The 23003-nt window shown below is 37.2% G+C and overlaps 1 protein-coding gene across 14 annotated transcripts in view; it reads left to right on the top strand.

Moving 5' to 3' along the window:
* The window catches only part of LOC117411782 (plasma membrane calcium-transporting ATPase 2), a 147609-nt gene that overhangs the window by 114507 nt on the left and 10099 nt on the right, over positions 1-23003 (top strand). For all 14 annotated transcript variants that reach the window (XM_058988502.1, XM_058988493.1, XM_058988489.1 and 11 more), the window contains 8 exons: positions 715-929; positions 1104-1346; positions 15639-15880; positions 16452-16686; positions 18897-19076; positions 19543-19630; positions 19899-20005; positions 20518-20709. In XM_058988502.1, the coding sequence (XP_058844485.1) occupies positions 715-929; positions 1104-1346; positions 15639-15880; positions 16452-16686; positions 18897-19076; positions 19543-19630; positions 19899-20005; positions 20518-20709 (1502 nt within the window). The remainder of the gene's footprint in view (positions 1-714; positions 930-1103; positions 1347-15638; positions 15881-16451; positions 16687-18896; positions 19077-19542; positions 19631-19898; positions 20006-20517; positions 20710-23003) is intronic.

Raw genomic sequence — 23003 nt, 5'->3', positions numbered from 1 at the left:
TAGTTTTTGTATTTTGCTGCACTTAGTAATCCTTACCTACGAAGCCATTTTCTGCACCTGGAAAACAGGAGATTACCTCGTTCAAGAGAAATCTCTACTCTGTTTGCTGTAAACTTGGCAAATTATTAAGGGATCAGAAAAACCGGATGAGCTGAAGCTGTCAACATTAGTATGGAGCTCTTCTGCCATGGGACTGAGAAGACATTTATTTTATACCGAAGCACTTGCCGTGCTTTGCTTAAACTGGCATTTTTTATTTATTTATTTATTTATTTTTATTTTACTCCCGATTTTCTCTCCAATTTAGAATGTCCAATCATTTTTCCCCCTCATCACAGCAATTCCCCACACAGCACAGGGTAACTCAAGGTTCAGTGGGTGTCCTTCAATCCCACAACCGAGCCAGCTTCCTCTTCTACACCCAGGAATTCGAAACCAGGTGTCAGTGAGCTACCGGCCTCTGGAAGACAAAGGCCAGCCCTGCAGGTGTCCGCCCAAGCTCACCTGGCCGCCTGGCCGGTGGGGTCTGCTGTAGGCAAAAAGGCCCTTCCGTTTTTTTGCTTCCTTGACCCGTGGGAACGCCAAGCCAACCTGGCTTTTAATGACCAGGGCCGGGTCACCCACTTGACACTTGGCCCTCCACAATGCCATGTTTTCATGTTAAGATTGACCCTGTCCCCTGATCATTAACCAGTCTTTTTTCTTGGGTTTCAGGCTTGGTAATGTCAGCTATCACAGTCATTATTCTGGTACTGTACTTTGCTATTGAGAACTTTGTGATCGAGAAGAAACCGTGGTTGCCAGAGTGCACGCCGGTCTACATTCAGTATTTTGTCAAGTTCTTCATCATTGGTGTCACCGTCCTGGTGGTTGCTGTTCCTGAAGGCCTCCCGCTGGCTGTCACCATCTCCCTGGCCTACTCTGTTAAGGTAGGTATCTCTTTAATATATTTGGAAAGTCTGCTTAATATACAATACGTTAATGTTCAGTTTATTTCATAAACCTATGATCAGCCATGATCACCTCCAGAATCATTTTTAAAAAGAGACAAAAGAATGCCTTTGAAACCGTAAGTGTGTGTGTATTTTTACTTTTTTGAACAGAAAATGATGAAGGATAACAACTTGGTCCGACACTTGGATGCTTGTGAAACTATGGGAAATGCGACTGCAATCTGTTCTGATAAAACGGGCACCCTCACAACCAATAGGATGACAGTCGTGCAGGCCTATGTTGGGGACACTCACTATAAAGAGATCCCAGACTCTGATGCCCTGCCGGCAAAAACACTGGATCTCATGATTCACTCAATCTCGATCAACAGTGCATATACAACTAAAATACTGGTACGTTTCTATTGTGTGTGTGTTTTTTTTCTTTCAGAAATATCATTGGTTTGTATAATCAGTTTTGATCTTGACAGGAAGATTTTGCTAACTATTAAACCCTAGGCTTTAGGAATAGGAAGCCTTACTATATGTGTGTGTGTGTGTGTGTGTGTGTACATATATATATATACTGTATAGTATATTATAATAAATTATAGCGTTTTGATCAATGCTATAGACTGCTATACAGTAGTATTTCTTTTTAATAGGGGAACAGTTTTTATTCGTTCAATGGTCTGGAGCCAACCCTATTATATGGCATTACCTTATATGAAGCAAAATTTTCTTATTCTGTATAAGATACACTTACATCAGTTATCCAGTCAGACCTCAACTGATACAGGCAATTTAATTTCATTATTATGTTCTCATTAAAGAAAGCATGCTATTGCAAAATGCCTAAAGGCATGAATTTGGTGTTTGAAAAAAATAAAAAATCAATGACCAGTTTAAATTAGCCCTCCCTGGATATCCTAAAAATAAAGTACATTCATTTAGTGCAGCAAAGCATTGGATACTCGATGATTGAAAATAGAAACATCCAGAGGTCCTGGAAGTTAATCAGAATGCACTTTAAGCCTTGCCAACATGGGATGTGTCCTACATTCTACTTTTCTGAGTGAAAGGCTAATAGAAGTAGTGCCCAAATGCCAGAAATTGGAATAACCGTGTTTTTTTGTTTTGTTTTGTTTTTTTGCCATCTGTTTTACAAATGACTTCAAGGAAGCTAGAAAGTCATTAAAATACTTTTTCTTTGACACATTTCAAGGACAATTATTTGGCAGGTTCTTGGTTGGCTATTAGATTGTTATGTCTGTGCAAACAGTTGTTTGCATTTATAACCTTATTTTGAAGTCTGAGTGATGGTCCTCTAATGTGTTGGGCTGGACAGCTTCATGTGCACTAAGCGATGAGCATTAAGACGTAAATCAGATCGAACTGGTGTTAATTGAGAGCTATGATTGTGTTCTATTTTATTTGTCACAATACTTAAATTAGCCTTTTTCCGATAGCTGGTGCATTGCTGTATTGGATAATTCATTAGAAATCGATTGAGTTGACGTGAAACAGGAGATTCATATTGCCTTGATTTACAACATAGAAAGATACGAATGAGTGTTGTTTGTTATCGAGACCTGAGATATCATTTTCATTAATAAACTGTTCGGAAAACCTTTCTAAAATCCATCACATGAAGGGGTGTTTGTTGCAGCACGCCAAATAGACTCGATTTAATAGATTGTCTTATATTGCATTTGAATCGGATCCTGAGCATATACTTGTAATGATAAAATAAACAATGTAACGGTGCATAATCTGCATTTTCATTCTGTTATGAAATGAATCTCTTGTGCGCAGATAAGTAGCATTAGTTTGGCATTTCAGGACTGCCACACTCTAGACAGAATGGACAAAGGATTAACAGGTTGGACCACTTCTGTAATGAAATTGAAAAACACAGATCAGATTATCATTTGTCTGTCAACAGAAAGCAATTTTAGTTTATAAATCCACTAATAAGAATGCCAAACTCTCTCAAAAAGATAACCTTTTAAGACCTACTTTAGAATATGCTAGCCTTGTTACAATAAACACAATACTTCAGAATCCCACTGAAGTGTTGTGTTTGTTCTAGATATTAATGTGTCCTGTATTTCTGTTTGTGAGCCTTGTTCTTGTGCTTTTATTAAGTCAAAAATAGCTCTGCATTTAAGAACACTTCAGTGTGGTGCATTTTATGATTTTGAATAGATTTACGAGGTTAACTGCTGTTTATATTTAAATTTTAATTTGCAAAAGAATTAGAGCAATCAACAAAAATGAGGAGAGAAAGACCTTGTGGACAATTCCTGCAGGGATCTGATTAATTAATCCAAATTAAATTTCTTAGTAATATTGTAATCTTCTTTTTAATAAAGTTAGGAACAAAAAAAAACAAACGTAATATTTAAATGCATATAACTGGGTCAGTTATTGTTAAAAATAAATATGGATGCAATGCACTCTTAGTACATCTTGTACCACCTCTAGAGGCTTGGGTTTGAATCCTAAGTAAAATGATTTTGATGGTCTCAGCAGAGTAATCCACATGATAAGCATTGAACTGCTTCTCACTCCATCAGAGTGGTCCTTCATGGTAGGTTGAAGACATGCTCACATTGGGCAGAGTAACAATGTTTCCATTGCAGTACATTTGATGAGGACCAACACCAACACAAGGTGTAAAAATGACAAAAAAAAAATGTTTCAGACCTGTTTAGAAATGAGAGCAGGTCGTGCAAAACATCGCAACTGGGCTTGATGAATTAATTTGAACTTTTAATCTTCTTATCTATAGAACAACCTTAGCATCATGGTAAATCAGACCAGACTATTCTAGTTTACAGATAGTATATTCCTCATGGTAACTAATAATAATAATAATTAAAAAAAAAAACAGGATAGAGAGAAAAAGAGCTACTTAACATTGCCATGGGTGAAGGATAAAGTTCAGTGATGCTATCTTTGTTCAGGGAAAACATCATTCTTCAAGCAGGATGTTTGTACAGGTATCTTGTTGCAGGTTCACATGCTGGAATTCATATTGTACCACTAAAGCAGACTAAATGTTTACTACATAAACACGTTAACACAGTACATTAGACGTATTGCTGTGGATGGAATAATGAAGACATACTGTACAAGCAACATAGAAATACATGTACTGTACAAAGAGGAAAAAACAACTACAGTATTTATTTATCCAAATATTTGATGCATGGGAGATGCTTAGTAAAACAATGAGAATTAAAATGCATGTTTTCTCACACACAACTGGCCTTCTGCATCTAAGAAGATTATATTTGAGCCCTTCATCTTTCTGGGAACACAAATAACAGCAAAGCTGACCATTCAAATGGCAATTACCTCACAGATAACAACATAAACAGTGCCAGCATCCCTGGCATAGATTCCCTGGATGTCTTGTTAAAAATGCATTTGTAATAAATCGGCAGAGCATAATAATAAAAAAAGCCTTTTGACAGGTTAATGGCTAGGCCTGGGAAAATATGTTGCAAAGAACAATGAAACTTGGCAGGAAGCATACAGTCAGCAGACCATGGGGAAATTATTCGAAAATTGAATAATTGTAACACTTTGCTTTATATCGTTGTTTGCATTGCAGATTCATTTACAGTATAAACATCATTAAATTAAATGAAAATCTGCAGTATTGTGATGTAATGATACACATGTTTATGTGTGGGCCTGATAGAACCAAACTGGTGGGATCTCTAGCCATCTGCAAATACTGGGATTGAAGAAAAAAAATGTGATTCCTAGAAGACTAACGAGGCCTTGTGTCCGCTCTTCATGCTTGGTTTCCCGCGCTGTCGTAATCGCTGTCCTGGGAAGGCTGGGGATGGCACTGATATCCATATAATTTTCATTAGATTTTCCATTATGTGGGATGAAGTCAGTCAGCATGCGCTCACGTTGACTGAGCAGCATCATTGCTGCTTTCTTAACTTCTCAGCGCTGATAGAAAATGTCACACAACCACATTACATAATTGCACCTGGCCATTTATCGCCAAATCATCCTACCCTGATGGGCAAAAAAGAAAGAAAAAAAAACTGGAGGCTGGAGAAAGTGAAATTTGATTTTATTGTAAATCTCTTGATGAGGATAAGCATCTGCTGTTGACAAAATTACATTGCATTGTTCTCTGAATCTGTTATTTGACATTTCCTTCAAAAATTGGCTTTTCATTGCTGGCACAAAGGCTTCTGAAGATCCATTTGCAAGCATGCTAGCTACAATGTGACACCACAGAATCACTACTAGTGTAAAACAGTCCCCAACGTTGTTTGCAGGGTACCAAAACCTTAATATCTCACATAGCAAAAAAGTACATCATAGTTACTAAAGATTATGAGACTGGACTTCATATTTGTGTTCTGTGAAGTCTTGGCATAGTTCATGTATGATTTTCACCCTAAACATGTATACCTTTATATACTGTATAGTAGCTCACAATGTGGTGGAGTGAACATCTCAGTGCTTGACTCGGCTGCTAAGTTTCCATTCTGTGAAACATATGTAACTCTGGAAAGCCACGACGTGTAACATGCCCAGTTTTAATGCTGGTGTGTCTGCGTTTCCTCTGGTTGTTGCTTATCGCAGTATGTGAATGATAGTTGTTTATGTATACAAAAGAGCACACAGGGCAAACTGTCCACAATGACAGACAATACATTCTCACAAATATGCAACTCAGAGCTTGTTTTTTAAATTATTATTTGGCAGATGCCTTTATCCAGGTGACTTACAGGTGTTTCAGGGCAATACAGGGTTACAATGCAAAATCGATATTTAAAAACAGTATAGTTTACAGTAAGTGCAAATTGTACTACTAAAATACAATATGAAATAAATTGCAACAAGTTAGGATTGCAACGATTGAATCTACAGTGACATAGTAGTTGTGCAATAGTGCCAGGATAGTGCTTCAGCTGTAGATCCAGTAACGTGGTGCTGCGGTCAGGCAAGTCCAGGACATTGTAGGAGGGCTGTATCGAGAGTGCTTCAAGTGCAGTCTAAACAGGTGAGTCTTGAGGAGGCTGCGGATATTAATCCTAAATCTAAAAATAATAATAATAATAATAATAATAATAATAATAATAATAATAATAATAATAATAATAATAAAATTAGGAAAAGCGCCACACATAGAGACAGGTCATTTATTACATGTGATGTCATTTCAGTCATTTTGTGACTGGAGTTTAGATCACATAAAATCAGTCTGGATTATCCATTAACCCACAATTGTGGATTGAAAGATGAAACTTCCCCGATCGCCTCAGCTGTGAGACATTTCTGTAATTAAATTAAATGCATGCATTATAGCAGTTTGATTTAATCCTACATAAAGGTCAGGTTCAGTGAGGCTCCTCTTCAGTGACCTGATACTGATTGCCATACAGTGATCACGTAGACGAGGATTTTCTGTGTTACTGACAATGTTTTCCCACACAACTGGAATCTAGATTAAATACACTGCAATAAAGTAAATGCAGGATTCAGAATATAATGAATTATGACGAAGACTGGGATACAAATCGTAAATGTTTTTACATAAGAGAAAAAAACATTCTTCAATTGTTATGACTTATTCCTTAGCACAAACTCTTGAGGGTGTTAGAATCTAGGTCATGCTGAGTTCTGGTTTGTGATTAGTCGTGCTAATGAAGACTATCTTGGAAATGACTCACACGACTAAAACCTGCTTGTCTCGGCTATTAAAGGCTATGTCCTAAGAACCATTGCTGTCTTTTCTATCGAGTTATGTTGTGTATATAATGCGAAAAATTTCCATTAGTCCATTTCTAGAAATAGACAAATGCGAAATATAAGTATGACATAGTTGCCATTATTTTTTTCATTCAACCTCTCCTTGAGTCTAACCTTTAAATGTCCATCCAATTAACTGTTGCTATTCAATGTTGGGATCATGACTGCTTGTATGGGTATGGTGAGAGGAGATTATGTACTATTTGGCTGCTGGTCCCACCTGTTAAGGGGAGATGAAAGCCACCGCGACACGTCCCCCCCACCCCATCAAGGGGACTGCCTGCATTCAGGTGGAAGTTGGGGAGGTGGAGGGTAGAAATACAACTGGGATTGCGACGGCAACGCCCAGGTGAGTTTACCTGAGATTTATATAGGAATGATCTAATGGGCAGTTATTCAGTAATCCTAGCGAGAGAGAGAGAGCAATCATTCAATAATCCCTCCCCTGAATATCAGCCTAGGCTTCCAATTGTATAAGACATTTGGACATTCACCTTAAAAACAGATCAATACTTGCCTGGTCTTGTAATTTCATGACTTAAGAGCAAGTTCTAATATACATTTCTCTGAGTATTACATTCTACTTTCCCTTTCCAGAGTCACTAGTCATTGGTAACCCAGGTAATTGGTGTTTTATCCATTTGTAGACTCCTAAAACAGAGCTGTAACCAATTCAGTGATATAGGTAAACAATAGCTAGCAATTTGCATTTTTGTTGCGACAATTCGCAAAGCATACATTTTGTCGTATGTACTAAGAGAAAATATGTTAATGAAGAGAGCCGCAATATACTTGTATTTGTTGCGTCATCTTAGTGAGATACAGTCTGTATTTTAGTCTGTAGGCTACTGGTAACACAAAATAAATCTTCAAAATAAAGAGGTCAAAATTGACAAGCAGCAGTTAGGAGCTGATAGAGACAGAAACCACTTCTGCATACCATGGTAAACCGTGAACTCGTTAACCATGGTAAAGAAAAGTGGTTGCGGTTTCAAAACCATGGCAATCAATACCACGGTATACCGTGACATCCCTAATCATGAGTAGCCTGTAAGCCAAATGAATACTGTCAGGTTTTATTTAAGTTAGTCAGTGGTGCCGTTGTAAATTGTGCACAATTACAAACCACCTGCACATTAATAGAATAGGTGTGTTTCCTATTAAAATACAGATGTTCAGAATGAGCTGGAGGGGTTAGCGGCACATGTGTGCCGTGTACTGCTCCCAACATGTTGGGTAAACCAGAAATGTCACAGAAATGTGTTTTCAAGGCTTGTACGTACACCCTGTTTTTAGGGAAAAATAGGTATTTGGGTGTTCGCCTCAAAAATGCATTGAGCACAACTGGCAATACACGACAAAAAAGCGGACTGGGAAATGCCAGCAACAATTGCGACTATTTAAAACGTGCTTGCAAAAGTCCTTAATAAATTAATTCAATTGTAAGTGTAATTTTGTATATCTCATTATAATATTTAAGAACCCTCATTTCCACTCCTTTTTTTGCTAATTTATGCAGGAACGGCCATAATTACATATTCATCTAAGGTTGAACCGCAAAGAAAAACTGCTGCCGCAAAGCATTCTCTAAAAAAGTCACAAACAGCATTGCACATGTTTAGCACATTTCACGTTAGTACATCTACCCCTGTGTGTGCATATATTGACTCCACATTACCAGCTATGTTAAAAACAGTATCAGAAATACAATCCATTAGCAATGCATGCTGCTGAATGTAGGACAGATACACAGCAACTACTGCAAGCTCAGAAGTGACTCCTTTTGATCCCTGTCTCAGGTTCCCTCTGCCATCTGGTCTCTGGAACTTTTGATCAGTTGCAAGCCAGCAAGGGTAGTTCAAATGGCGGTGTCATGCTTGCTTTCTAAATCATTCATAGGTATCTCTGAGCCAGACCCAGGCAAATGTTGACTCTTGTTATGACAGATGGGAAGGGAAGAAGACTGCACCCTTGATATTCACCAACCAAAATGATCTGACTCGTAATAGAGCATTTAAACATGTTACACAACATACAGTATTTAAGCCCCTCCCCCCATCGAAGAAAATCGCTAAGGAGAGCCCCCTAGGGCCAGAAGGAGCTGAAACCATGTTACAGAATAATTGAAAGTTTGTGGAGGAATGAGGCGCTTATGATTTTACACAGAAACTGTACAGTTAAATTGTCATTGTGTGGGATAATCTTAACAACTGTTATTTAAATAAAAGTGAGTGCAAGTAATAGACCACCATCAAATCTCCCTATCTTATATAAAAAATATAAAAGGATGGATTCCTAGATTACTCTGCAAATATCAACACTTTCAGAAAGACTTTCTTCTCTAATATACTTAATAACTTTTTTTTTTAATTTCTAAGAGGAATGACCTAGTGGGTTAGGTACCGCCACCCCCCCACCCCCGCCCCCGCCCCCGCCTCCGCCCCCTGCCCCCCGCCCCCCGCCACCCCCGCCCCCCACAGCTTCAGATTTCCACTTTAACCACTGGCCTTAAGTAACCATATAATATGGACATATACGCTTCAACAGAACTCCCAATGGGCAATATTATGTCGACATCCCTGTACATTTAAACAAAAATAAATATATTGACCATACTCGGTAAATTACCAGCCTTCACATAATTTATAATACTTAACAAACGTTATTAATTAAACAAGGGAAAACAAGTAGCCTTCAATTGTCTTTGGGTTGTAAAGTCTTTATCCTGTAGAGGTGACCTAGTTATTTTAAGAGAGTTGTAATTGGTAAATCAATAAGATTGAAAATCCTTACTGCCAGATCAAATATAAGATGTACAAGAAATGTAAGTAATTAGAACGTTTTTCATTCCTTAATGAGTGTTGCATGCTTTGTTATGATGGTAAAGGTTGAAACAACATAGACATATTTTCTTTTCCTACTTTCAGTCAGCGGTAACTGATTTCTTATTAACCACTATTGCATTTCATTAAAGTACTTCTGGGTCCAGCTAGATAATTGACAGTATATAGAGGCATGTGTGGCAAAGTGGCTGAGTGGATACAGGTGCAGGCGTGATGCAGTGATGAAGCAGACAGAGATGTTTATAATCCAGTTTGGAAAAGGTTTTATTGTTGTTTTTATATCCAGCTCTGGCGACCAAACAATAATCCCCAGGCAATACATAACAATCAGTACCTTTACATGAGCATAAGAATTCCGATATTTTTTGGAAAACTAATTCCAATATCAAAAGTCATGTAAACACAGTTTTCGGAAAATGTATCGGAATATTCCGAAAGTCAGTTTTCGGAAAACAGCACCTAGAAATGTCTGATTCAATTCCGAAAACTAACCAAATGTATATCATGTAAACGCACTATTCGGAAAACTTATTCCGATAGCGTACTGCACATGTGCAAACTTTGACCTTTGTGGGGAATCTGAATAGAGGTATAGGATAGTAATCTTTGAATTTAAGACCTGACACTTCGATAAAGCACTATATTGGATTGGTCTCCGTTCTATCGCAGAAATGTCCGGTCTGTTCAAATCGTACTTAGGCTACTACAGTACTTTACATGCGAAAATATCCTGCGTTTTCCGAAAACTTAAATCCATGTATACAGTTGAATTATAATTAGACTTTCTATCGTTAAAAATGTAAACGCAGAAAAGTGACGTTTTAAGAAAATCGGTTTTCTGATTCAGTTTTCGGAAAACGCTTTGTCATGTAAACGTACTGATTGTGTATTGCACAGAGTAAATAACAACGGGGTTGCAGTCCCAAATAATAAACACAATATATCTGCCCCACAATATATCAACACGGTCTCCAGTCCTGGGTGCGTGCAGTAGTGCTTGTGGTGGGTGATACAAGTTTTTTTTTTTACAGTAGTGCAGTGCTGTTCCGGCTTTTGTGCTGACCCTCGGCGACAGCTCTCTAATAATCCCAAACAAGACAATTATATACAAACAAACAAAACATCCACGATACGTATAATTCACTGGGTCTCTCACAGTCCTTTCAGGTTTCAAAACACAAACCAAAGCGAAGGAACAGATTGCGTTTCTCCGTCCCTTTTTATGCCGTCACACATGACCCCTTTGTAAACGAGTGCACCCGCCCCTCCAATCAGCGACTGCCACATCGTTTTCCTTCCGGGTCAATGCGTTAATGCAATAGAGTTCTGCCCCCTTTCTAGCTGGCCGACTTCCCTTGAACCCTGGGAAAGAACTGTCAGGCCAGCCCGTCCAGGGAACTCTGTTCTCGCTGCTTAGCGCCCTCACAGGTCGTGAGGGAGATTTACTACCAAGAATCATTGTATTTCTGTCACAGCATGTTATTGCTATAAAAAGAGAATTGCAACAGACAAAGTATTGATTTCTATCTTCTGTTTTCTGCCACCTTCTCACAATATTCAAAACCCCTATTACAGGTCAGGCGTCCCGTAGCTATAGCTGCAACTATAACGTAATCATAAGTAACTTTTCATCAGTGCACTAAAAGATTCCCAGAGTACCTATTTAATAAATACAAGCAATTGCTGAATACATCTTGCCACAAGCACATTCAAGTCTACTAGTAAGTAGGTACAGTAGGTAATGGACTATTTTACTATTAAAAGGTTTTCAGATATGACCAAAACAAGTAATTTAGAGTAGATGTTAAGTATGATTTCCCCCTACACAGTACAGTAATTGCTTGCTCCTGAGGCTCACTGTGATGTTGTGTACAGGATATGGCCAGAAGAATCATATATATATATATATATATATATATATATATATATATATATATATATATATATGATCCATTGACTTTAAAAGGTTGGATGGTCTGCCCCCTCACCCCCTGCCATCACCTTCATGTAGTGAAATCTACCCGAAATGTCTCAACAGAGGTTGTACACCCCTCGTTGGTTGAAAGTAAATGGCTCTTTTATCATTTATGTAATGTCATGCCGTCAGTAATTCATAAATGTACTCAGCGGGTGACTATTCTTTGAGTTCTGTGTATAGAACAAATGAAAGCGTTAATGCGGAAATGACCTTTGGAGGACACAGTGGGGTTGGAAGGGCCTGCAGTTTCAGGAATGTAAAATGCTGATCCCTCTGTGGGGAGGGTCGGGGGAAAGAGGTTTATTGGTGATATAACCATACTGGAAAGGAAATACAGTTGCTAGCTAGCTTACCACCATATGCTGTGGCTCGCTGTAGTCCGTGTGGACTGTGGAGACAGCAGCTGTTGCCTGACTGTACTGTGCCAATTTGGGGAAAAAAAAGGTGTGTTTTTTTTTTTTTTTAATAGACTGTTTCTAGGTAAATTCTGTTTACAATACACAACAGAGACGTATTTTACTTTATGTTTTTGAGATAATAGAACTGACACTGTGTTAAATAAAAAAAAAAAAAAAAAAAGTTCACCATGCTAAATTATGTTATTTTGTAACGTCATGTCTCAAAGTCCTGTGGGTTAGTGCATCAAAAATGCAGTCAGATTTGAGATCAAACAGAAGATTAATATTTCAACTGCTCCTCGAGACAATGCTGCTCCACCTGTAAACCATCCAAACCTCTGTCATACACATATATATGTATTTGTGATGGGTGAAACCCCCTTACATGTAAATAGTGTGGTTTATTTATGTAAATAACTTTATTTTGGTACTGGTACAATTTGTGTTCTTTCACTCGCATACTCTACAGTTCATAAATGCGAGTATGTATTCCATAACAGCATTTTCTATTTCACTTTAACCCTTGTGTTTTTTGTTTTAGCTGCAGTAAGGGGATATGGCATGGGTGGTCACATGACCAGGTTGAAGTGAAATGTTTATGGCTTAAAGTATTTGTTTTTTGTTCTTATTTAATTATTTGAATATTTATTATTTACTTATTTGTGAAAAGAAAGGGTATGGTCTCCAATTTTTTTGTAATACTTCATAGGTTTATTTAAAACAAAAAACAAACAAAAAAAACTGTTTGGGTCATCCAAGTCATGTGACTAGAAGGGCGTGTATAAAAGCAGGGCAGTTCCTGCTTCCAAGGGAGAGAAGAAACATGTGATTTAGTAGAGAAAGAAAGAAAGAAAGAAAGAAAGAAAGAAAGAAAGAAAGAAAGAAAGAAAGAAAGAAAGAAAGAAAGAAAGAAAGAAAGAAAGAAAACCTAATAGTTCATTGTTAGTTTGAGTGCTGTTTTGTTTTACTGTTATTTTAAAATGTGTTCTTTTGTGCTCATCTGTGTTCAAGAGGTGAAGCAGTGGGACCAAAAAAAAAAAAAATAGCAATTGTTCTTGGAGAACTAACCTTGTCCTGGTTACAATCTACAAGAGTCTTGTGTACACCAAACATGTTTTCAGTTTTCCTAACACATATTCAAAAAAGATTATACTAACCTATAATGCTAAATGATTAAATTACAAGATTTTTAAAAATCTGCTTCATTGAAAAAAATTGTACCAGTGCAATGGTGCCAATGGCAACCATGTTCAGATGTTGATATCCAATCATTAGCTACCAGGAGCATGTTGAATACAGTGATCTGTTGCTAGGAGATATTCAAAGCCCACCTACACTTGCGTGAGTGTTCACACTACATGCGAGTTAATCTTTTTATATTCCCTGCTGCATATGTATGGCACTTCTAACATTAAGAAATGTGGAACTGATAAAAAAAAAAGCCCATTAGGCTGGGTTATTGTAGGAAGCCAGGTAATCATCTTGTGGAGCATTATATTAGGTTTAAACGTCTTCACAGAAAACCGAAGAGCTGTATAGAATGACAACTCATTTTTAGTAGTGAGAGTGGGTGGTTTTAATTAAATACCACATGAAAGATATGTTATATTAACCTTGTATTTTGAGTAATACCAAACACGTTTTTTTTTTTTTTTTTTTTTTTTTTTAAATGGTATTCAAAAAAATCTAATAGTTTATTCTTAAATAAACATCAAAGGAACTTGTTGGAATACTCAATGAAGTATATCACTGGGGCGGTAGAAAATGTGTCATCTTTTCAATGCCCTAGAAAAAAAAGAGGTATAACATTAATAATAATGATGTAGAATAGGTTGTTTTTCAAATTTAACTGCTTGCATCTCAGAAAGGTATATTTATCCTTTCATGTGACATCTGAGGGATTGATTTTGAAGCTTTAACATTTACTGTATTTTAATAAGCAGAACAGACCTGCACGCTCTTACCAGCACTATCTATTACAAGTATCACCCTGCTGGGCATTAAGCTTAATTTGTACTTCACTCAAGTTGGTACACAACATTTCCATACATTTGATAACCCTTTTTGTATTGTGTAAATAAAATAATTACACTATGCAGTTGATTCAATGTGCTGTAATATTATTGCACAGAAATATGGAAGACTGCAAACATAGTAATTGTAACAATATCCACTTGCTTTTATATTAAGACTACAATCCATTTGATGGAATGGGCAGCAAGAAAAAACGTCTGCTGTTGTCACTGATTTAAAAAGGGACATTTTTGTAAAGTCACACTGTCAAACAGTACAAAGGGTGTTTGAGAAATAGCTGCAGAAAGACTTCAGGGACATTCAGCATTATTGCAGCTTGCAAATATGACAAATATGCTTCTTGCCAATGGGAGCCCAGAGTCCTGTGCATGGTTCTGGAAGGGTGCAAATGCAATCACTTTAGGTTCGCTATTAATCTCTAGAAACCTTGACTGTCACTGCCCCCTTGTGATATTGGCCCACTATTTTAGATTATTGGGGTTCCAGTCTATTGACTGTCAGGCTGCACGGCACAGCTGAGACAGATGTTTACTTGTCAGCAATCTGAAATACTAGCAAAGAGTCAATCTGAACACCAGAAACCACAGGATACTTTACAACCACCACAAAGGTCAGCCTTTAATTCCCTGCTGATTTTGAAAAAGCCATTAACCTTATGTTGCTTAAATAGCTGGGATGAACGTTCTAAATGTTTAATGATACATTCAGATCCCCTTATTTTCCCTATAATGACCTGCAAACCGAATCTGTGTTGAATCTGCACATCCACCCACTTCTTTATATGAACAGTATCTGCTGTATATGCCAAGCAGTTTTTATTAAAATTTGCAACAGTTGGTGACCAGTAATTTAAGCAAACTGGTCTTGGTATGTCTCAAAAGTATAGTATCTCATTTATCTTACTGATAAATGCATTACAATATATAAACTGAATACTGATTATACAAGTACAGTTGCAAGGTAAATGTTGTTGGCCCTTAAACAACAAAAAACATCTGAGAATCAACGGCCTGGGTCTGTACATAGTGAAGTAAGGATATAATTAAACACTCCATACATAGCTATACAAAGTCTATACTGTAAATCTAGCAGACTGGCTCTGGGGGTTCTACAGTAATATACTGTATGCAGCAGACAGTAAAGAGGGCAGTAGTAGTCGCTAAACCTTGCAATGTAAACTGCAGGAATGTGTGGACTCTGAACTAGTTATGCCTGCAGAATGTGACTTGTCAGTTTTATTGTGGTTATCTCAGTTACTCTAGAGATCTTTACAGATGCTGCTCTGATGTATAATGCAGAACAAGGCAGAGCTGTCTGTTGTTGACAGCAGAAGCAGGTTATTAATTGGGATTATGATTGTTCTATAGACTGTAGTGTTTTGTTGTTACAAGCAGAAAGTTTTTAGATTCTACTCCAGGACAAAGAAAGCTTGCTGCTCAAGTGACAAACACATTTGATAAATTGTGGTATTCTGACATGTTGTTTTTGTTTTTAACATTTACTAAACTTGATTTTTTTTCATCATATAAAATGTTTTTAAAGGTTGAAAAGGAAAAATGTTGATCAAGCCATTATGTTAAACTACTAACTTCTGCTTTAGGAGAAAATGTCATCGATGTCTTTCTTTTTTTTTTTTCCCTCCTTGCTGTTATTTCTGCAGCCCCCTGATAAAGACGGGGGTCTTCCACGGCAGGTGGGGAACAAGACTGAATGTGGTCTTCTTGGGTTTATTCTGGACCTGAAGCGAGATTATCAACCAATTCGGGATCAAATCCCAGAGGAGAAGCTGTACAAGGTCTACACATTCAACTCTGTCAGGAAGTCAATGAGCACAGTGACTAAACTGCCTAATGGGAGCTTCAGAATGTACAGCAAAGGGGCCTCTGAGATAGTCCTTAAGAAGTGAGTACAGTCGAATCTGACTATAGATAGCTAGTGACTGTAAATCTGTCATATAAACTGCTCTTGTGACTGGGGAAAAAGTGTTTAGATAGTATTACAGTAGTACTGAAAAGACACAGGGATACTGTACATGTAGACTGTTTCAAGGCTTAAGTGATGTATTGAATATATACATTGTGTAGCATTTCCTATTTTAATGGTATACCATTGAACCTTGAGCTCTATTTTTTTAACCCTTTCATACATGAAATATTGAAAAAAAGCTAAAAATATATATTTTCATTGCTTTATATGAGGTCATCATGCATTTGCATCTTTCGTACGATTCTATCGGTCGCCATGCATGAAAGGTTTTTAAAAAATCTGTACAGTTCTATAGTTTTCATGCACTGTAGCATCTAAAAAAAAAAGTGTATGACCTTATTTATTGAATCCCATGGGAATGTATTTTGGACAAAGGAACACGTATGTAAAGGTAAATCCTAAATTCGAACCCAGCTGATTCCAACCCAGAGTCCTGTAGGTTGCTGTCCTTGGTTCTCACCACAGGGCTGTGTTGTAATTTATACAGATGCAGCCATATTCTGAATGCAGTAGGAGATCCTCGCATCTTCAGGCCCAGGGACCGTGATGAAATGGTGAAGAAGGTGATTGAGCCCATGGCTTGTGAAGGTCTCAGAACCATCTGCATAGGTTACCGTGACTTCCCAGCCAGCCCAGAGCCTGACTGGGACAATGAAAATGACATTGTAACGGACCTGACCTGCATCTGTGTGGTTGGCATTGAAGATCCAGTAAGGCCTGAGGTAAGAGATCATCTACAGTAAGATATGACCGCACTGTGAAATAATAGGTGGGCTGGTCTTTTGGTTTATATCTGCCTTCAAAAGGTTTCTTTGAAGAGAATGAGGTTCTGCAAAGATTGAAAACGGCATCTACACAACATATTGGTGCAGTTAAGAGGAGTGGGCTAGTTAAGACGTCTTTTAATATGTTAATCCAGTTTAAAATGTCTTTTAAAACACATTAAAAGCATGCTTTAGGGTTTACCTAAATAAAATGCCCTTTGGGTAGACAAGTTTGTAATTTCTGAGTTTCTTCTTAAGAAACATGATGTAATCGCCCTACACTGCACGCACATGGAGAATTGTCTTTCCCAAATTGATTTCCCTGAGACAATATGACAATTCAAAAGCAGAGAGCTGGTGACATGGCTTCAGATTTGAATGAATAGGGAGGTACCTTGGCGAGCTTTTATTTATAACTTGCTTTACGGCAGATGAAGAACGTGCTTCATAATGTTTTTTTTATATCTGAATGTGGAGATCAGGGTAGAATAATTCAGACTATAATGATAATAATAATAATAATAAGCTTTGTCTCTTTTGTTAGCTGCTGAATGTCATGTAGTCCTTCAGAGTTTGTGTATTTCAGTTCAGAGGCCTGTCTTTCTCTATAAGCGCCCTAGATTTATGTTCTTGTATAATACCGTAGGGACTCATTTAATAGTTGGACTTCATTGCCGCCTTTTAATTCAAATTAAAAATAGGGAAGGATTAGTCAGCCCTAGAAAATAGATGTTGTCCTTTAGCTGTATCTGAGACCAAAGGAAGCTACACAGAATAATTAAAAACTAGCTCACCTCCTGCATAATTCAACTGGCCTCTTTTATCCCTCTCGCTGCTTCTCAAGGGGGTTGTACAGTATTATAACTGTCAGTGTACTGAAGGCTCCTGCAAGAGAGGAAGCATCTGATCTTCTTCAGAAAAAAAGCTGTGCACAACGTTCAGTTGTGATTCACTGTTTTTAATAATACAGATAAAACACAGGCAAGTTATTCAGTATAAGACATTTCACACAAATGATATACTGTCTCAACAGTACATTCTGGTGTAAGACCATCACTAGCTAGCTAACTCAAGTGAAAAAACGCTCGGAACATCTGGTGATTTAAGAGATGTATTTCGTTTTTTCTTTGTATTTTAAGCATTAGCTTATTGTCTGTAAGATTTACTGAATTGTTACAAGTAACCAATGTACAGCTGTTATGTATACATGTAAGAAATTTGTGAATCCTGTATTTCCAGGAATTCTGATGGGCAGAGATGCTGTCCTTTACCAAATCACTGGCACATCAGTCCTGTATATTTTATTGACCTGGCACTGACCAGTTACATTTACCTTTTACAATATAGCTAGGCTTTTGCTAGTGTTCACTTCAATGCAATGCAATAATCACTTAAAATACATGCTGGTTTACCTTTTAACTTATTGTTTATTAATGTATTTTATTGTTTTGAAGACCTGATATCTGACGGTAAAGAGATTCCTTGACTTTGTTAAATCAATAGAAAAGGGAATGTAAAGAGCATTACAATTTGTGGACAGAGCTAAATATCTAATATTACAAAGTCACCTGCCACCTCTGCTGATCTGCATTATTAATGGACTCATCCACTTTAATTGTGATTCTCAGATGAGTTAAGTGGAGCTTGACAGAACTAGACTTTGTTTCTGAAATATCTTGAGTGCAGAAGGCAATACACATATTGTCTCTATATGTATATAAGCATATACATTATCATCTTAAGTAGAACAGTAGTTCCCAAAGAAATGAATGCCGTTTTAAATATTGTCCTCTAAGGCTGGCTTTTTTTTTTTTTGTCGATCAATATTGGAAAGGTTTCAAAATACATTAACCCTTTCCTGCATGTCGACCTTGTATGGGGATGGGTAAAAAGAAACTCTCCTACTCTTTTATATGGACATAAGGAAGACGCAAATGCATGATAGCCTCATATAAGGATGCAATTTTTTCCCCATTAAAACAATGGAAAACTACTTTTAAAAGATATTTCATGCATGAAAGGGTAAAGGTACATTCGAAGGAGCTAATACATAATAATAGTAAAACAACCTCACAGTAGTACAATTTAGGGGTGTCGTCGATAAAATGAAATCCTGATCGTGTGGTTTCATACTTGAATGTGTGTGAATTATTATTTTTTTGCATCAGGTCCCAGAAGCCATCAGAAAATGTCAGCGTGCTGGAATCACTGTTCGCATGGTTACCGGTGACAATATCAACACTGCCCGTGCCATTGCCATTAAGTGTGGCATCATTCACCCAGGAGAAGACTTCTTGTGTATAGACGGGAAAGAGTTCAATAGAAGGATCCGGAATGAGAAAGGAGAAGTAAGACCATTATACGTCAGAACTGATTTAGAGTACACAGTAATTGGCACCATTTTTTTTATTCCAAACAGAAAAACACATAATAATGTTATTATGCCATCGCTCCTTTAGTTTCGTTTGAGCTGGAGAAACCCCAATTGATCTGCTGAAGAGAGTTCTCATTGAAGATGACTTAAATACAATTCTTTACATAAGTCATTCTTTTAACAAAAACCCACTGAGAAATGTAAATCACAAACATTGAGTGAAATTCCTATACTGACATTTCTATTTATTTTGTACCAGCATGAATTTACACCTGTCATAAGGGCTACATAGTGGATTATTATTGTTATAAGAGTCCTGTCTCAAGCATTTAAAAACAGAAATCTGGAAAACCAATTTCTTCTATGACATGTTTAAACCGAAAAAGCTTTTTTACATGTTGATTTCAAAACAGTGTTTCATAATGACATTATGTGCTTAGGTCGAACAAGAACGAATTGACAAGGTCTGGCCCAAACTACGTGTACTTGCAAGGTCCTCTCCCACTGACAAGCACACCTTGGTAAAAGGTAGAGTCCTGTTATGCTGTTGTCTAATTTTGAGTAGCATTCTCGGGTGTGTGGGGCCCAAATCAATACCTTTTTATTTTTAAAATGGGTGGCAAATACCTTAACTATGGTCAATTTCTTAACAATTGGGTTCCTTGTTTATTTTAAATGCTTCCATTGAGCATTCTTTAATTGTAAAAGTCAGACATTGGAACGTTAAATAAATAAATAAATGCAACAGTTAATTAAGTTTGAATACTTTTGATGGAAACTGGTCTTTGGGTTCTAGGTATCATTGATAGCACACAGGTGGGGCAGAGGCAGGTTGTGGCAGTGACTGGCGATGGGACCAATGATGGACCTGCCCTGAAGAAAGCAGATGTTGGATTTGCTATGGTAACATTTTAAAAAAAAAAATCAAATGCACTGGATTGTTACATCTTATGTGAAAAGCTGTTTAGCCGATATCCAATCATGTTAAGCAGATTCCTGGATACCCCTTGATGAAGCCTGAGTGCCCTCTAGTGTATATCTTGAATGTATTTCCCTAGATTGTGATTACATACTGAATTTAATGGACAATTTCACTACCTCTATTGTACTCAGTCGTTGGGCATTTTCATATTCAGTGACTAGGGCTTATTTGAGAAGGAATTCCAGCTTTGAAATGTATAAATGTACACTATGCTGACAACATGTTTAAAAGGTAGCATGGTTTTAAATGGGTCCAGATATTTGTGCACAGGTACATCTTTTTCTTGCAAGATAAAATATTATTTTTAAGTAACAGAGTGGCACACTATCAACTGTTTACTGTCTATCTGGACATTGCAGCATTGTGCAGTGTATTCTACTGTACCCGAGTGTCTCTAAGACAAGTTCACTGCATTTAATTCTTAACTTTTTAGGGCATCGCTGGCACTGATGTGGCGAAGGAAGCCTCTGATATTATTTTGACAGATGACAATTTCTCCAGCATTGTGAAGGCGGTGATGTGGGGGAGGAATGTTTACGACAGCATCTCCAAGTTCCTGCAGTTCCAGCTGACTGTGAACGTTGTGGCTGTGATTGTTGCGTTCACAGGTGCTTGCATAACCCAGGTGAGGTCACCAGAAAGAAGGGTTGCTTTTGTTGAGCAGGGGAAAGAACATTTGTGAGAGATTTTTAATCTTAAGTATGAATGCTTTTTGAGTGTCCAGTTGTTTTATACCCTATTATGAAATGCCTGATCACATGTTTGAACCATCACGATGGTATTGAAGCACAGTTCAGTGTATATTCTTGGAATGATTTCCCAGGATCCTAAGACTGATCAGCAGTGTATTGATGTTTCCAAATAGAAATACAAAAAAATGACTGAAGAGAAGCAGTAATAGGTTTACAGAAATGACTGGTAGATTTATTCATGGGTGTCTGAAGAGCTTTTGTTCTGGGGACAAATAAGCAAGCATGTCTATGTTTATATAATACAAGAACCTTAATTGGAGTGCACTAATATAAGGAGAGCCCTGGGGTAATCTTCTCTATGTAATAATATTGTTTAAATCATTACCCAGGATTTCAAATACACCAGTGCTGCGAGCAATCTTGCATCTTATCAATCATACATTTTTAATGCCTCTAACCCATGACCTAAAAAAAGTCTTTTCTTATTCCTCTGTTTCTTATATTTGAATGACACTGGTGTGTATATGTGTGTGTGTGTATATATATATATATATATATATATATATATATTTTGTTTTGAGCGAAATGCATAAAACAAACATTTTGATTTGCAGAACTGATTGCATGGCCTTAATAATCCTCTACACAATTCTATCTTGAGTAACAAACTGGAAGAGGTGTGGGCTTATGCAGCATCCACATCAAACATGATTCGATTCATGACACAGGCTATGTTTATAACCACTTCTGGCACCCAGAATGGAATGTTCTTTTTTTAGAATTTATTTTGTATCACACCATCATTGCACTATACTTTTAAAAGTTGCTGTTGTAAACACCCTTTTTAATACAAGCCATGTTTAATTTATAGCATGGTTATTTTTATGACTGACACCGGAAATATTAGCATAGCACATTCTTAATTATCATAAAATGACACTCCCACTGACGTGGTGCTTCGAAGTTTGCTGTAAATACATGTCATAATAAAAAAGGACAGGGTCAAAGTAGATTTTTTTTCTTTCAGGAATAATAGCGCTACAATCATAGCAAGCTCCATTTTCGTTGTAAACATCTCCAGTTCTTTCCTCTGGGTATCTGTTCATACCTACAGTATAATTACTGCTGTCAGGCAACTAGAAGGCCCAAGCTCAGCATAAGGGCATCTGCTTTGCATTTCTAGTGTGTGCAGTGAGAGAAATGGGACTCTTGGTTACCAGACTAATGCTGCAAGCCATTGTTTCTGTGGATGAGCCCTGGCATTACTCGTGTAGTAAGGCATATGTTAGCAACTCCTTTTTAGGTACAGTACAATTGTGACAAAATAATTCTCCTCGGTTCCAAGATATTAATTTAGTTGAGATCAAAATAATTGTTTTCTGAATCATCTATAAGACTTAAATACAAATGGGAATTTCCCTGTAATAGTAGTACCATATTTAGCACTAAATCCAGACCTCCATGTGAAAAGGTATGATAAGAGAGCCTGTGAAGCTAAACTTTTTTTTTTTTATTCATTATTTATTCTGTTGATTTTTAAATGAGCCAGCGAGCTGAGCGAGATTGAAAGTCTTCTCTAGTCTAAGGAATATTTCTGTCAAAGCTTCGATCAACAGAGAAGGGTTTCTAGTTGGAATGAAAATTCAGCTGCAGTCAGCTGCCCAAGCTAATGGGTATTTAATGTCTAGACCTCAACTTGGAATGGGCTTCCACACTTGAGTGAACTGTAGAGCACAGCAGATAATAGATTGTTATCAGAGCCAGTGCCTTGCTGTTGGCACTTTTGAAACAGTGACATTTCACTGCCTTCAGAACGAATCACTGCCAATTAGAGTGGTGTGAAACGTACTTCACTCATTACACTATGCTAAATCAATACCACTCTATTGTGTATAACTCCAGATCTTCATTGAATGCCTTTTTTATATATTACTATAGTTTGTATCAGTCTATCTAGCTATTTTTCCCCCATGCTATCTAAAGAAGGCAGATGCTGAAACATGACTTTTTTCAGTTTATTAATTTACTGTACCTTTCTTCTTCATTTTAGTATTTCTAGTGATTGATGAGTATCCTATTGGACCCTGATTCTCCTTGGCTGTTTTTCAATTCTGTTGTCTGCAAGCCTAAATATACAAAACTATTGCATATATCATTGCCTATAAATGAAAAATCAAATCTACACACAGAATTAGCCGTAAGCCCGTGTCATCATGTACAGGTTCAT

The sequence above is a fragment of the Acipenser ruthenus genome, chromosome 16, assembly GCF_902713425.1.
Source record: "Acipenser ruthenus chromosome 16, fAciRut3.2 maternal haplotype, whole genome shotgun sequence".
NCBI lineage: Eukaryota > Metazoa > Chordata > Actinopteri > Acipenseriformes > Acipenseridae > Acipenser > Acipenser ruthenus.
The sequence above is the reverse complement of the archived record's forward strand: the minus strand, read 5'-3'. Positions and strand labels throughout refer to the sequence as shown.